Raw genomic sequence first — 16,540 nt, forward strand, 5'->3', positions numbered from 1 at the left:
GGAGGACAGAAATCCAAGCATAAAATGGACCATCTCTGACTGTTCACTTACATGGGATACTTCTGTGGCAGGGGAGGACCCATGGAGGGGGGTGGGAAGGAGGTGGAAAAGGTGTTTATGTATGTATCGTTTTTTGTAATTTGTAAAATTAATAAAAATTATGTTTTTAAAAAAAAGATAGATAGATGATAGATAGATAGATAGATAGATAGATAGATAGATAGATAGATAGATAGATGCTGTAACACACCTTGGGATCTTACAGTGAAGGGAGGGCCACAGTACAATACAATACAATTATAATTAATAATATTTGGTCAAAAATGAGGCGCTGAGACTCGTATCTTGATAAAAGCACCATAGGTGCCCGCACGAAATGATATTTTTCAAAACATGCATAGGATTCGCTACTCTGTAGCACCACACAAAGAGAAAACTGGATCCTTTAAAATCTGCCTCTTCACTTTGATATTAATGAAGGGTCTTAGATGCAAGGTTTCCTGGATTTGTTTTGTGAATTGTTTGTATGCTGCCTTATTGCTTGAGTGCCTTATGCTTTCTTTTATTTTCTATTGTATTTAAGTTGGTTTTCTTGGAGATTGTAAGTCACTTGTGGAGGAAGTTCCACAAAAAGCGGGGTATAAATCTTTAAAAACAAAAACCCACGATATAAATAAAATAGTAGACATCTTCATTGGAAGAGCTGAGTCTATTGTGCCAAATACATGGAAATGTGTTTTTTTTTAATAAAAAAAATCCTGCAGGTTTCCTTTCATTGAACTGGAGCTTAGCTAGTCTGCATGGATTCTGGATCCATGGCAGAGAGACAGCAATAGAATTTGAATCAACCACCTGCTGGAACATGGTGGCACCCGGCATACATGGCTGTCCTGTGTCCCTGAGCTGAGGCTGCAGGAGTCTGCCCAGGGCATACTGAACACAGTGCTGGAGTCCAAGGCCATCACCTCCTACCCTGTGTTCAAGGTTCATGCCAGGTTGTCAACAGAGAGCTGCCAGTTCCTCGCTGCCTCCTCAGAAGGAAAAGCCTCCTTGGAAGCTCAAAGAAAGGAGAATCATGATTCCCTGCGATTTCTGCCTAGGGAAACCTCATTCCGCAGAGAAGAAGTGTCTGACCTGTGAGGCGTCCCTGTGCCGGGACCACCTGAGGAAACACAATTCGAAGGCCACCCAGAAGGACCATGCTTTAGTGGCTCTTGGGACCGCAGGGGCCCAGGAGAAGAAATGCCCAGAGCATGCCATGCTGCTGGAATGCTTCTGTCAAGACGACTTGGCGTGTGTTTGCAAGGCCTGCTCCACCACTGGCTCCCACAGCAGCCACAGCGTCGTCGCCCTGAAGGACGAGTACGACAAGCAGATGGTAAGGGGCTTCAAGCGGGCATGGAGCGTTCCAAAGAGGTCCTCCAATTAAATGTAACAGAGAGAGAGAGAGAGGTTTTAAATAGAAACGGGTGTCAGAATGTGGAAGTAAAGAAAGGGACCCTGCAAGACTTTGAAACAAATAGTATTGGGGGGAGAAAACAAAGCAAAAAACATCAAGCATCAAGTAGCATTCAAAGCCTGATAACTAAGCAGTAGCAAATTATACTTGTGGGGTGTTTTTCTGATGGTGAGGCATGTATTTATCTGAAGAAGTGTGCATGCACACAAAAGCTCATACCTATGACAAACTTAGTTGGTCTCTAAGGTGCTGCTGGAAGGAATTTTTTTATTTTGTTACAAATATGTAGTCAGGGGAAGGGCTGCAGCTCACTGTGGAAGAGCATGCGCTTTTCACCCAGAAGGTCCCATTGAACTGAGAAATGACACCAAAACCAACAGTGGAGATGCCTATAGACCTTGCTTGGCCTCAGCACTTTCTGCAGGTATCTTCATTTCCATGCTTGACAATGTGTTTGTGTGTTACAGTTCCTGGCATTGATCATTGACTTTCTCTCCCCCTCTGAGCATGGCAGTATGCCAGCCAAGAATAACAAACACTCCACTGCGTGTTAACAGCCCTTCCTAGGGAACACCTTATCAACAGCCCCTGCTAGATTAGAGCACAATTTTGCAAAGAAAAAAGAAAAAAAGTTAGTGGTAACTAATGCCATTGCTTTTAATTTGATGGCCTTCTGCCTGCTTCTAGAACACGGGTGTCAAACCCAAGGCCCGCGGGCCGAATCCGGCCCGCCAGACCTCGTCATGTGGCCCGCGTGGCCGCCAGCCTTCACCCCCGCTGCCACCACTAGCGCTCGGCCCACGGCCGGATCGGGCCCCGCCGCCTCCGCTAGCGGCCGACCGCCTCCTTCAGCGCTCGGCCCATGGCCGGATCGGGCCCCGCCTCCAGCGCTAGCGGCCTCTCGCCGCCTCCAACGCTCGGCCTATGGCCGGATCGGGCCCCGCCTCCAGCGCTAGCGGCCTCTCGCCGCCTCCAACGCTCGGCCTATGGCCGGATCGGGCCCCGCCTCCAGCGCTAGCGGCCTCTCGCCGCCTCCAACGCTCGGCCTATGGCCGGATCGGGCCCCGCCTCCAGCGCTAGCGGCCTCTCGCCACCTCCAGCGCTCGGCCTACGGCCGGATCGGGCCCCGCCTCCAGCGCTAGCGGCCTCTCCCCGCCTCCAACACTCGGCCTACGGCCGGATCGGGCCCCGCCTCCAGCGCTAGCGGCCTCTCCCCACCTCCAGCGCTCGGCCTACGGCCGGATCGGGCCCCTCCTCCACCGCTAGCGGCCTCCCGTCGCCTCCAGCGCCCGGCCTACGGCCAGATCGAGCCCTGCCTCCGCCGCTAGCGGCCTCCCGCCGCCTCTGGCACTCTGGCTACGGCTGGATCGGGCCCCTCCTCCACCGCTAGCGGCCTCCCGCCACCTCCATCGCTCGGCCTACGGCCGGATCATGCCCCGCCTCCGCCGCTAGCGGCCTCCCGCCGCCTCTGGCACTCGGGCTATGGCCGGATCGGGCCCTGCCTCCGTCGCTAGCGGCCTCCTGCCGCCTCCATCGCTTGGCCCACGGCCGGATCGAGCCCCGCCTCCAGCGCTAGCGGCCTCCCGCCGCCGCCGCTGGCCGGCCTCCCACCAGATCGCCGCCTCCCCCACTCGGCCTATGGCCGGATCAGGCCCCCGCCACCACCACTAACCTGCTGCCTCGCCGCCGCCGCCCGCCCGCACTCCCTGCACAAAAAGGTAATGTTGCTGTGCATGCCTTTAAAGTCTTTTTTAAAAAATAATTTTTATTGATTTTAATATAGACAAAACAGAACAAAACATAATATATATACTCCATCCTTCTTCCCTCCCTCCCCCCACAAGTCCACTTCTGCCACCAGTAGACCCCGTGGGCATTGAGAGTCAAAGGTGGTCCATTTTAAAGCTGGGTTTGTCCTCCCCCCTCTTCCCCCCTGACTCCCCCTGATACCTCTTTTAAAGGGTACTTTTCCTACAGATACAACCGGCCCTTTGAGAGTGACCAAAAATTCTGATGCGGCCCCCGATGAATTTGAGTTTGACACCCCTGTTCTAGAAGAACAAGTTTGCTCTTTGCTTGTTGTTTGCTGCCCTAGGCGTCTTCAGGAGAAAAGGCAGGAGATAAATTACATAAAAAATTACAAAATTACATAAAAAATAAAAGTCCTGCTGAGGCTAGTGGGACTTTGACCAGGATATGGGGACAGAAGAGCCTTGGAATACTTCTGCGTACTTAATTGCATACTTGATTGTGCTTTAAATCATTAGGAGTCTAGCTACTTGGGAAGAAGACCCAATATATTTGAAAAGACAAATAAAGCAGAAATTTGCCATCATGGCAGCCCATACATACAAATGGAGTTCAATGGGAGTTATTTCCAAGTCAATGTGCATTCCAATCTCAAACTGCAACCACGAGCATCCTTGCCAGGATGCATGGCATCCACCTGAGAGTTCTCAAGGAACTCAGATGTGAAAGTGCTGGTCTTCAAAACAGAAATATGCCCCTCGGATCAGCCTCCATAGCAGAAGACTGGGAAGTAGCCAATGCAAGGCCAATTTTAAAAAAGGAATTGGGGGAGGTTTCCTGCAACTTACAGGCCAGTTAGCTTAAGGTCAGTTTCTGGGAAGCTGGTGAAAAGTATTGTTAAAGATAAACTAACCAAGTACATAAAAGAACAAGCCCTGCTGAAGCAGAGCCAGCATGGCTTCTGCAAAGGAAAATCCTGTCTCACAAACCCATGAGTGTCAGCAAGCATATAGACAGAGGTGATCTGCTTGACATAGCATACCTGGACTTTCTAAAAATGTTTGATGAAGTATCTCACCAAAGACTCCTCAGTAAGCTTAGCAGTCAAGAAATAAGAGGGGAAGTCCTCTTGTGGATCAGGAATTGGTTAAGTTGCAAGAAGCAAAGAATAGGAATAAATGGACAGTTCTCCAAATGGAAAGAAGTAGAAAGCAGAGTCCCCTAAGGATCAGTATTGGAAACTCTGCTATAGTTGATTAATCTACCAAATGAGCTTATTGAAATGTACAGTTCTGTGATTTCCCTTCTGTTTTTCTCTTAATCAGGCAATTCTCTCACAGATTATGAAATCAATGCAGGAATACAAAACTGCCACAAAGAAGACACTCTTACATCTTCAGAAAAGTGAGGATCAGATAAAGGTTTGTGCTGTAACTTCATGATGCCATGCATGGAAAACAATGAATGTGTCTCCAATATGCTTCTCCATCCAGCACCCCAATCTTTTCATTTTAACTATGCAGCACTTTTGGCCAGTGACTCTTTTCACCCCAAGGTTTATTACCTGAACATCTGTCTGTCTGTCTGTCTATCATCTATCTATTGACACATGGACACAGATTTAGTTAGTGCATGCTCTATTTACTGTCCGGACAGGCATGTGTTTCTACACCCTCTTCAGATACTCAGAGGAAGGACTGAGTTATATAAAAAATGGCAACTCTACTGCATGTGTATGTGCACTTTCAGTTTCTGTTTAAGGCATCCCTAAAATCTACCTAAAAGCCAAGGTAAAGGTAAAGGGACCCCTGACCATTAGGTCCAGTCGTGACCGACTCTGGGGTTGCAGTGCTCATCTTGTTTTATTGGCTGAGGGATCCAGCGTACAGCTTCCAGGTCATGTGGCCAGCATGACAAAGCCGCTTCTGGCAAACCAAAGCAGCACACAGAAATGGTGTTTACCTTCCCGCCGGAGCGGTACCTATTTATCTACTTGCACTTGAAGTGTTTTCGAACTGCTAGGTTGGCAGGAGCTGGGATCGAGCAATGGGAGCTCACCCCATTGCGGGGATTCGAACCGCCGGCCTTCTGATCGGCAAGCCCTAAGCTCTGTGGTTTAACCCACAGCGCCACCCGTGTCCCAGGTTAGGGACAAAATAAAAACAGTAGTTTACCAGGGACAAGTACCTGAAAACATGGGCTCTCCCTGGGTAAGAGTGTGTGACCACTAACAGACACTAGGGGGCTTCCAAGGCAGCACTTCATATCACAGACCCACACAGAGCTTGTCAGAGGCCCGAGGTGGGAGTCTTGTTAAAATAAAGTTAAAAACTCAAACAGAAAAGCAGCTGGGCCCAGTGGCGGAGCTTCATGTTCCGGCACTGGGGGGCTGGCGCGCGTCTCGGGAGCGTGGCGTGCCGCCCACAGGGACGTAGCACGCGTCCTGGGTGTGTGGTGCGCTGCCCGCAGGGGCATGGTGCGTGTCCTGGGTGCATGGCATGGGGCGTGGCACCCGGCACGGGCAGGGGCAGCCACGATGGCACCCCACCGGGATCGTGCTGCCGGGGGCGGTGTGCTCCGCCCCACACACTCCTTTTCCTCTGCCAGTGGCTAAGCCCTGGTGGGGGCCCTGGCCAGCTTAGCTCTCCAAGGCCCAGAACAAGAGCTACCCTTGCCTTTGCACAGCCCTGCATATCAGGCAACCTTTTAAGCCACAACAGAAGACTGGTGAGATGTGAGCCTCTGGTACTACTTTGGGGCATGTGCTTCAGTTGCTGGGAAACCAGCAGGGCATGAGAAAAAGAGCACCCAATGTTAAGGAAGCCAAAGTCAAGCCAGAGAACAGGCAAGAGATCCCAGCCAAGGCACAAGGATTCAGTGAAAGGTGTCAGTGGGTGAGCCATTACAACTGAACTACAACTCCCAGCAGCTCCAGACAGCAGAGATAGGCTAGCTGAGGCTGATGACACCAGGTTGGGGGAGGTTGTATTAGGATATGGGAATGACAAAGCTCTGTTGACATTAAAGCTGCAGCCCTATGCACACTTACATGGGACTTACTCTCTTGAGTATATATGCATAAGTTTGCACTGCACATTACTCAGTGGCGGTAGCCACAGGATAACTGAGGCAAGAATACATTGGTGTGATCTTCTGAGGGGTTGATGCCCGCAGTGCTTTTCAGAGCAACTGGCAATATACTTGGGAGGTTGCTGAGAGCTATAAACTTGATAGCTTGGTGGCCTGTTTTGCGGAAGCGATAAGTCGTTTTTCACTATAAAAATGTTATCTGACATATATAGTCTCCACACCTTTTAAAATGACGGTTGTTTCCTAAGGGAGTTTTATGAACAGGGGAGGGACCGTGACCACGGAGCTAACAATCCTTTTTAGCCTAGATAGGGAAGTATTGCTCAAGACACCCCAGGTTTATGCCCTAAGTCCAACAATTCAACTGTAAAAAAAAAAAGTTGCCGTCTTTCTTTCCTTAGAACAATAAGAAAATGTTGACGGATCAGCTCTCCAGAATCTTCCAAGAGATCAAGTCTCAGGTAGATCAGAAGGAGAAGCAGATCCTAGGTGACATCCAGTCCAATGAGAAAAAGCAGCTGGCTGACATGGCTGCTCTGAAGAAGCAAATGGCAGACAAGAGGGATGTGGCTGCCCAGGGCCTTCGGGAGCTACAAGCACTAACAGAGAAAACAGATGCTTGCCTCTTCCTCAAGGTGACCAGCTTTTTCTCCCCTTCAAGTTTTCTGGATGCCCCCCTTTCTCTGCATGCAATAAAAACAATTCTTTTCTGTCTTTCTGTAGGATTTTCAGCTGGCCCAAGAGAGGTAAGTTGCACATCACACATTCCCCTTCATTTGCCTGTCACATAGACTACACTGCTTTCCACATGTATGTGATTTCATATGGTGGTCTACTGAATGGACTCATTGCCAGGTAATGAGAAGCTTGGCATGATGGAGTCTTTTCTCTTCCTCCTATATCTTCTGAAAGTATTAGCTTCCCTACCTTCAGGAATGTGTTTTTGCCTCTTCAGTAGCAATAACGGAACCATTGTGGATAATTGTGCTAATGATATGTGGCATCTAGTTCCTAGATTATTGGTATAGGAACTCAAGAGTGGCTGGTGAGAGCCGTGCGGTTGAGCTGGAGCAACCAGTTCAAGCCTCTTTACACACTGAGCTTCTCATGTAGACCAGGGAGGAGGGGAACAATAGGCTTGATTACCTATTTCCTCCCAAGGTAAGGGAAGTGACATAGCTAAGCCTGGCAGGACAGCTTACTCTGTGGTATTAACCCCTTCATGCATTAATTGGACTTAAGCATGTTGGGCATATGAGTCTGGTTATCCCACACCTCACTCTCAGAAGACGGAATGGGGACTGACTCAGATGGTTCCCATTCCCTTTCTGTGATGTCTGGAAACTATGGGGCAAAAGCCTTGTCCAACTCAGTGCTTGAGCTTTCTCTACCCCCAGTCTCTGCATCCTGTCATCTCTGCCCCATCCTGGTTGGCATTAGAGGGCCCCTGACAGAGGAAATCAGCAAAAATATCCTCCCCACTTCTTCCATTAGTGGACAACTCTGCCAAAACAAACCCTTTCCTGTGAGTGCAAGGGCACCGTTGGAATTTCACTCAAAAGCAACAACATACACAACCTTTTCTATCCGTACACTATCCATAGGTTAACTTAGTATTTACCCTTAGGAGTGACAGACATTACAATCGGGATGATGTTTGGTGGGTTGAATGACCTCTTGTACATGCTAGGATTAAGAAACAGAATTTCAGCAATGACAGTGTGGAAGTGCTGACGGTGCAGCTGGATCAGTCAGACATTCAGGAAGTCAGAAGTCACACAGCCATGTATATCTCCAACCTAGACGCCCTGATGCAAGTAGTACATGGTAAGTGAACGTACCGAAGAACACCTCCCCCAGCGAATATGCTGATGTGTGAGTAATAACTAGAGACTATGCACTTTAAGATATGTGCACAAGTAGCATGCACATTCTCCTCCTATATACACATCTGCTATATATACAGTAGCAACTTGAATTGCCGGTACCCTATTTCCATGCTGCACATTTTTCATTGACTTGATTATAGAGCAAAGTCTAATTTCATCTGTTTACTCAAAGATACAAAATATAATCTAGGTTAAATACCCTTTGCAATTCATCTAAAAAGATTTTGATGATCGGTCACAGCAGTATAACAACTACAGGATTCATGGGACAGATTTTCTTTACCTCGTTTGTTTTTGGATATTTTATCCCTTCCACATGTTTCGTGATGCAGAATCCCTCTCAGACAATTCATTCCTCCTCATAGCTGATGCATATGACCGTTCTTTTTGCTGGTATGTTGGTTAGGTCCTGGGCTGATGTGGAGCTATTTAACTCCTAAGGGACAGAGACTATCAGACACTCCTGGCGCCACCTTTATGGGACTAAACCTAGCTATTATTAACCACACAAACTGGAAACATTAGGACATAGGTGAGTGCTAGAGAATTATATTCTCAAAGGAGTCAACCTCACTTTTTCTCCACGACCTTATGGCACACTCTCCAAAAGCAAATAGCTTTACTCAAAAGCCTGCTTCAGATTTCACACTTCTCTGGATTTTGCAATACTGTTCTTGGCACAAACATGCATTTATGACATCTGTTTCAGGATAAGACACATATACAAATACATTCACCGGGATAAAATACTCATTTTGTGATAAAATACTATTTAATTATGTATTTAAATTATTTAACTATGTAATTAATAATTATGTACTGGGTTTAAATATGCATTTAAATTCAAATTTTAGAGCGGAGTTTTAAAAACATATCCACATATTAATTTAGAAATGGCTCAGAACAAACTTGTGAATGGACACATGCAAAATCATGGACCAGAAGCAGACTGATCCATCCCTTAACAGTGTGTGCTGTTGGATTCCTTAAAGCAGGGGTACTCAACCGGATGCCAGTACCGCTCCCATCTGCCCATCCCACACTGCCAGTGACCAGGGATGGTGGAAATTTTAACCCAAGAACATCTCAAGGACTCCATGTTGGCTACCCCTGCTTTAAAACAAGGAGAACATCCAAGTCTTACCTGCCTTGAGCTTGCACCATCTCCTGGTGTTATGATTTATTACCTTGCTCCGAATGTAATTTCGCAAATGACATGCTGAATCACACCTATGGGATCTCTTGAGGCGGTTTGCTTCCGAAACCTCATCATGCCAAATCTGTCCTGGAAATGGATCTTGTAGGAACAGTTCCTGATTACAAGAGTGGCTTTGCATGAATCAGCTGTCTTGTCCTGTTTTCTTACTCTTCATAGGTAAAATCATTAACCAAACACAGTGGAGCAGGTAAATCCCTTTTTGTCTTTCGATCTGTGCCTCACACCCAGCATTGGGTTTTCCATTCATTTGTGCTTCAGTTTAGGAAATGAACAGCATAGGCAGTAATACTTCAGATAAATGCTATGGGTTCCCCATACCTTTCTTCACAAAATAAGAACCTACTTATTATTTCCTGATAAAACACATGAAGAAGGATCACAAAACACAGTGCAATCCACATATTTAAAAAGAACAAGGATCAAGTGGGACAGGATCCCTGCAATTCATGTAGCTCTATTTAGTGTTGAAATAAGCCAGTCCAAGACATTTTTGCACCAGAGACAAACTGCAAAATGGTGTCCCCTTCCCCGTCAGGGAACAGGGGGTGAGTGAAGATCTCACCAGGAACAAGGAGTGAAGAAATGCTGCTTAGGTGTGATTTGCATGATCTGTGTACACAGTGTGTATCATGCCTACATACATGTGCAGGCTTCTTTATGTATGTTATTCTGTCCAAATGGACACTGGGCAGAGGGTGCAACCCCCCCAGCCCATCGACCAAGATTGACAACGGCTTTGTGTGAACCGCCTCTGTTGAAAGGCATTGTGTTTCAAGTCAATGCTGCAATATGAAAAGTTGCTCTGCAGAAGAGCGATACTTTGCTTACCAAAGAGGTGGCTAATGTGTGTTGTACGGGTATGAAAATTGCATTTTGCATGTGTGGTTACATTGCCCCTTTAAATCAATCCTTGAAACCTTTGCAAAATCTGAATTAAGTCAGCAGAATACCCCTTTCACAAGATACATGCAACAAGATGGTAAAAAGCTATAATCAAAGTGCAGTGAAATCCTATGCATTCTACTCAGAAGTAAATCTCATTTAATTCAACGGGACTTACTCTCAGGTAAGTTCAAAAAGGATTGCAGGTGTAATGTTATGATTTCTAGGAAGTTTTCCCATATCTGTGTGACTTTTAATCTTCTGCTATGTTTTTCTTTCAATTGATACCCATTATTCTCTTTTCTCACAAGGACAATCCCAGCTGCTGAGTTCTCTCTTGATGGTAGGTGTTTGAAACATCACTACTACCGTAATTTTCAAGATGCCAGTCTATGTCACCTCACCTCCTCCAAAATTATGCTGCCAACACCTTCTAAAATGTAGTTTTCAGACCATGAATCCTGTGTGATTATAGAGCAGGTAGGAAACTTATTAAATGGGGGGTGCAATTGTTTCAAAACTAGCAGTAAACTGTAGACCTGCCTACAATTTTATAAAAAGCATTTGCCGCTATTCACATTGAAGCAAATATGCCTGCTTTTTCTGTATCTTCCAAAAATTCCACGACATAGTGCAGCTTTGAAATGTGCTCATGGTTCTTATACCAAACTTCATGCACTGTTACTTTTAGAGTTACACCAAACAAGGCAGATACACTCCTAATATTCTAATATTATGGAACATTTATAATGATAGAATAAATGTAACACTTACTTGGCAGTACATCCCATTGAATTAAATGAGAAGTGTATTTGATCAGGCTAGGTGTGAATACATGGATGGGTTTATGAAGTTCATTGTCCTCTGCTAATGATATGCACGTTCAACTAGCTGCTCCTTTTGTTTCAATCAGATGTGATTTGCAAAGTCTTCCCATCACCATCACCACTACCACCCCCACTGACTAGGGATATATCTGGAGAAAACGCAGGTAAGCAAAACAGAAAAAACCATGAACTATGAACAACTGACCACTGAATTGTCTGTCCAAGGTTCCCACTATTTCAATGTTTTGACAGCTTTTTAGTGTTAAAAATCTCAAGGAACAATATTTTCAAAATCGTAGGCTGCAACCTTATGGCTTAAGCTAGTACTGTCTGACCCACAGATACTTGGAATCACAACTTTGTCTCCTTTTGTGTCTCCTAAAGTGATCTTTATGAATTACCTCCAGCTGGAGTGTAGCTAGGTCTGGTGCAGTTGTTTATCTTGTTTAGAGCACCATGCAGGGCCCTTTCAAAGGTTTGTCCAAGTTAGGACTCCAAACTTTCTTTCTCTCTTTACCATAAAAGTCAACCTGCTTCTGATCAGAAATTAGCCAGTGGTCCACCAACTGCCTTCTGCCCACCCTGGCAATAGCAGGTTACTGATGCCTGTCATTATGAGCTGAAGATCTGGCTTAGGAGAAAGAAGAAAAATGTGGAAAGTTCTGGGCTTGGTTTTTTAAAAGTGTTGATAATGAGCAGCTAGAAATAATGATGATGATGATGATGATGACGACGACGATGATAGCAGCCTTTCTTCCTCTTCTAAAGGTGCAGACGTTCAGAAATGATGAAACTAATAAGAAAAAAGATCCCAGCCAGGTTCACTGGCTATAGAAACAGGAAGATACATAACAGGAGGAATGCTTTGAAGGTGTCTGGTTGAACTGAGTTGCAAAAGAAACCTAGTGGGATTTGATGATGTCTCAGTTCAGAAAAAGCACACTCTACCTGCTGGCTTTAGTGTTTGAAGGGGGCAGGATCTGTTTGATAGTTTTTGTGAGTGACTTGGAAAATGCCTGGACTACCGTACTTTTGTTGCCCATTCCCTGTATTTTGATGTGTGTAATAATAATGGAACTACAAAATGTTGAACAAAACATATAAGCAGCCAATCAAAATCCTTTGTGCCATCCTGTCAAAACATTTTCTTTGAAGGGCTCCAAACTCTGTTATCATGTGAGCTGTACAACTCCCCTTAGATTCTGTTTTGCAGCCCTCTTGGTAAGCAATTGTTTGTATTGAGTATAGTTGTGTTAATTTGTTTGACAGCATGAAAAGCTAAAAGTGCTGGGTGATTCTTTTTGCTTTTATTGTTCGCTTGAAGCAAATCAAATGGAATCCATTGCCTTGCAAACATAACTCCTGCATAATTAAGCCAATCTCTGGTGATGGAAATAAAGCTTGGGTGGTGATTAGCATAGCATTAAGTCTTTTGAAGGAGAAGATGTGTATTGCTGATCTGCTGGATTCACATTTAGCTCCCTGCAGTTTAAAATATGCTCTGTTGACTTCTTATGTGTTTTTTCTGCATTGGTTTCCCATTCCCATCAACAGAACCCCTCCCAAATCACTGAATATGCAGATCTGCCACTCTCCTCCAAGTAAAAGGGGGCACCTTCTGGGAGTGGAAACTACCGGTAGTCTGGAAGATCTTAGGAACTTCTGTGTCCACAGCAAGTCACTGTGCTGGGAGTTTCAGAATGGGGTTCTTGGAGACAGAACGGTTTGGTGTCCTCTGAAGAACCCCAAATATGGAACCCTTTCTAAGCATATGGTTGATGGTCCTAATGAGATGGCCATTTCAATTTAGAGGGCTGGTTAGACTGTGATTGCAAAAGTGCCCCAATGAAAACAAGTGCTGGAAGTATGTAGGCCTACATGGTGAACAATCTGTGAATAAAAGCCCCAGTGATCAAATCATAACAAGTCTTAAATCTTTAAAGGGACAAAGGAGGAGGGGAAATGTTGCTGGAGAAATGTAATACTTAAATCAGCAGAACCTCGTGGTCAGTGAATAAGTGGAGCAAGGAGCCTATGTTTCTGGGGTGAATAAACATCCTTCAAGAAGAACTAGTATTTTAAGCATTTCATCTCATCCCTTCATATGCATGAGTTCCCTTATGCATTTAGCCAGTTGGAAAGCTCCTGTTTCCTATTTCCACAAACTACATGTATGCCAAGAGGTTTACAGGGTCCAGAGATCTAGCTGATCTGTACCCTGAGCTAAGCACTACCTGTGCCATAACCCTCACTATCAGTTCCTTGCTTGGCTTGCACTTTCCTTATCATCTTTTGAGGACATATACTGGATTCTTGTCCGGGGCTTCTGCTGCTGCAGTTGTGATACTGAACTCCTGCACACATGACATTTGAGACCTAAGATCCACACCAAGATGAAAAACAGTTGGGGAGATCAGCACAGTAAAGGAAAACGAAAAAGCTGGTCAGTTAATATTTCTGTTCACCTCTGGCCTCCACTTGCAGTAGAAACAGGAACTACAGGCAACTCCTGAATACCTTCTTTGTTTTTGAGCTTTGTTTCTCCTACGCTGGAGATCTTCAGCCTTAAACAACAACAAAAAGGTCAGAGGGAGCAACAAATTATTTTGATCACTTTGGCTGTCCTTTATTGAAACTTCTCCTACACTACAATATCCTTATCGTAGCGGATCAACCAGAACTGTACACAGTATTCCAACGGTGGTAGTTGCACAATAGGTTCGTTATAATGGCATTATGATATCAGCAGCTTTGCTTTCAGTTCCTTTCTCCTGATGTTCTCTAGCATGGAATTTGCCTTGTTCACAGCGGCTGCACAATGAATCAGCATATTCATCAAGCTATCTACCACAACCACAAGATCTCATCCCTGGTCAGTCACTGTCAGCTCAGATCCCATGTACGTATATGTGAAATTAAGATTATTTTGCCTCTACATGCATCACTTGACACAGGTGAACCTGTCCCTTGGACCTACCATTTCAAGCCGCAGTCAGGGACTCACATGACTGAACATTCCTTTATATATATTCACACAAAAAACTATACATGTGAGGGAGAAGAGTAGACTAGAACCCTTTCCCCTAACATCTAGTTTTGCAGGTGTACTTATTATTTGATTCTTTTTTGTGTGTGTATGGAGGATTGAATCCTGTGCATCCATACTGACTGGATGGAATGGTACAGCCCAGAGACAAGTCTACTGCACCAATCTGCAGACATAGCTGGATAGCTGCAAAACACTGCTATGAATTTGGAGTGAAAACAAGCTTTTGAGGAATGGTTCCTCTGATTCTGATTAATTCAGTGTCAAGGGATAATGCCTGCCTATCTTTAATCCTAGACTGTTTTAATTAAAATTGAATTTAGGGATTAAGTTGGCACACAAAAGTTCATTAAATAATGTTTCCCAGAGCAGCCTCTTAAAATATATTTGGACAACTATAAAGAGAGATTTCAGTAATATTTCACACATACTTTAGGGAGCCAAACTTGCTTTATGAGTATTCAGTGGTACCATGAATTAAAATGCTTTTGGCATATGTACAAATTGGGCACCCCAGTGTGGGTGAGCTGAAGATACAAGCATCTTTCTTAATTAAACCAAATTTCTGCATCCAGACTATGAGACTGAGATTTTAAATTAATGGCTTTTCCAGTTTTATAATTGGCAATAACAGTCTTCCTCCCAGAGCATTTAGAAATACTTGGTTGTTTTTATACATAATTTTTAATGCAATTCTCAAATTACATTTATGTAGTGCAGGGATTTTGTTTTCATATCGTTTTGTCATATTAATTACAGCACCAAAACCTGTCATAACCGAAGGCTCTGTAGCCTCAAGTGATTCTGCAAAATTAGCTGTTTACAGAAAGAGAGCTCGGAGTTCTTTTTCAGAGATGAAAAAAAATCAGTTCATGTTGCATCGTGTTGAACACACAGTTTCAGTCAATCATCATTTGGACAGGTAACTCTGTGACTCCATACAACAAATACAGTTCTTCTTGTGTGGAGGATCATTCATCTGTCCAAGCTTTTAAAAGAAAGAAGAAAGCTTATTCTGACAGATGCTGCATAGAACAAAACTGAGTAAATCTGCCAGGATATTAATGAATGAATAAATGTTTTTTTCAGGGGTCTACAATTTTTGGCTGGCATTGTTGGCCAAGCCAAAGGCTACAGTCACCAGCTACCACCCCCACCCACTGGAAACAAGTGCCTTAAAACAGTGTTTCCCAACCAGTGTGCCTCCAGATGTTTTGGGACCAGTGGTCAGGAATGATGGGAGTTGTAGTCCCAAAACATCTGGAGGCACACTGGTTGAGAAACACTGCCTTAAAACAATGGTGTCCTACCCTCTCATCCCTACATTTCCTACTTAGGAGTAGGAAAGGCAAGTGAAGAATGCTTCCAGTTTGGCCAAGGCTCTCCAGGCACCTAGGTCACACAGATGCCAAACAACCTCCAGCCCTCCTCCCAACTCCACAACTGCCTGGGCGATCTCTTGGCACCTTAAAAATGGAAGGAAGGTTGGTTGCTCATCATACTTGAGTGTGGCAAGCAGAATTGTTGGAACCTATATGTCTTGCCTTTCTCAGTTCCTCCACAGAGAGTGTCAACTGTCTTCAATATAACCCACATCCTGCTAAATTATGCACCCTTGCCTATCTTTCAGGATCCCTTTTCCCATTGAAGTTGTACCCTAAGAGACTTAACTCCCCACCTTCCTTCTCATATTTTGTCTCCTTTTAACTAATTCTAAATCCTTGATATGCCACCATTTTGATGTGTGACATGCTTGATGGATGGTCGTACCAGCAGAGACTCAATATAGGAGCAGCATGTGGCAGCTATTTTGAAGATTCGGGACAGATAAAAGACAATTGCTTCTTCACGCAGTGCGTAGTTATACTATGAAACTCACTCCTATGGGAGGCAGAGATGGCCACCAACATGGATGGCTTTAAAAGAGGATTGGACAAATTCATGGAGAATAAGCCCATCAAAGGCTACTGGCAATCCTGGCGTTGCTCTCCCTTCACGACTGAAGGGAGTAATGCTTCTGCAGGTGCTAGAAACTGCAGGGGGGGGGGAGATTCTCTCGGGCTCTTGTCCTGCTTGTGGGTTTCTCACATGCATCTGGTTGGCCACTGTGAGACCAGGAGGCTGGACTAGATGGGCCATTTGCCTGATCCAACAGGCTCTTCTTGTACAGTAGATCTGATGTAATTATTTGGCCAGCATTGGTGACGTCAATCCTATTTTGATTTAACACACAATGAACTTAATGCTGCAGTTGTGAATATTTCTCAAACCAAGCAGATTCAGGTACAGTGGTACCTCAGGTTACAGACGCTTCGGGTTACAAACGCTTCAGGTTACAGACTCCGCTAATCTGGAAGTAGTACCTCAGGTCAAGAACTT

General features: G+C 45.0%; 1 protein-coding gene across 2 annotated transcripts; it reads left to right on the forward strand.

Moving 5' to 3' along the window:
* The first annotated feature begins 248 nt into the window (after positions 1-248).
* Positions 249-15,334, forward strand: LOC118080275 (tripartite motif-containing protein 29-like). Of its 2 annotated transcripts, XM_035105239.2 has the most exons (9): positions 249-1,378; positions 4,534-4,629; positions 6,700-6,933; positions 7,022-7,044; positions 7,989-8,125; positions 9,563-9,593; positions 10,600-10,631; positions 11,202-11,279; positions 11,884-15,334. In XM_035105239.2, exons 1-9 carry the CDS (start codon positions 989-991, stop codon positions 11,901-11,903), a joined length of 1,041 nt encoding a protein of 346 aa, XP_034961130.2. In that variant the 5' UTR covers positions 249-988; the 3' UTR covers positions 11,904-15,334. The 2 variants fall into 2 exon arrangements, 1 of the variants encoding a protein (XP_034961130.2); XR_004691954.2 differs by lacking the exon at positions 9,563-9,593.
* The last annotated feature ends 1,206 nt before the right edge of the window (positions 15,335-16,540 follow it).

Source organism: Zootoca vivipara, chromosome 2 (assembly GCF_963506605.1).
Source record: "Zootoca vivipara chromosome 2, rZooViv1.1, whole genome shotgun sequence".
Lineage (NCBI taxonomy): Eukaryota > Metazoa > Chordata > Lepidosauria > Squamata > Lacertidae > Zootoca > Zootoca vivipara.

What these genes read in the sequence shown, in the direction of transcription:
- LOC118080275 (XM_035105239.2), top strand. Translation starts at nt 989, where the DNA reads ATGCCAGGTTGTCAACAGAGAGCTGCCAGTTCCTCGCTGCCTCCTCAG. An exon ending in AAAGTGAGGATCAGATAAAG is followed by an intron (nt 4,630 to 6,699) that starts GTTTGTGCTGTA and finishes TTCTTTCCTTAG; the next exon opens with AACAATAAGAAAATGTTGAC. An exon ending in ATGCTTGCCTCTTCCTCAAG is followed by an intron (nt 6,934 to 7,021) that starts GTGACCAGCTTT and finishes GTCTTTCTGTAG; the next exon opens with GATTTTCAGCTGGCCCAAGA.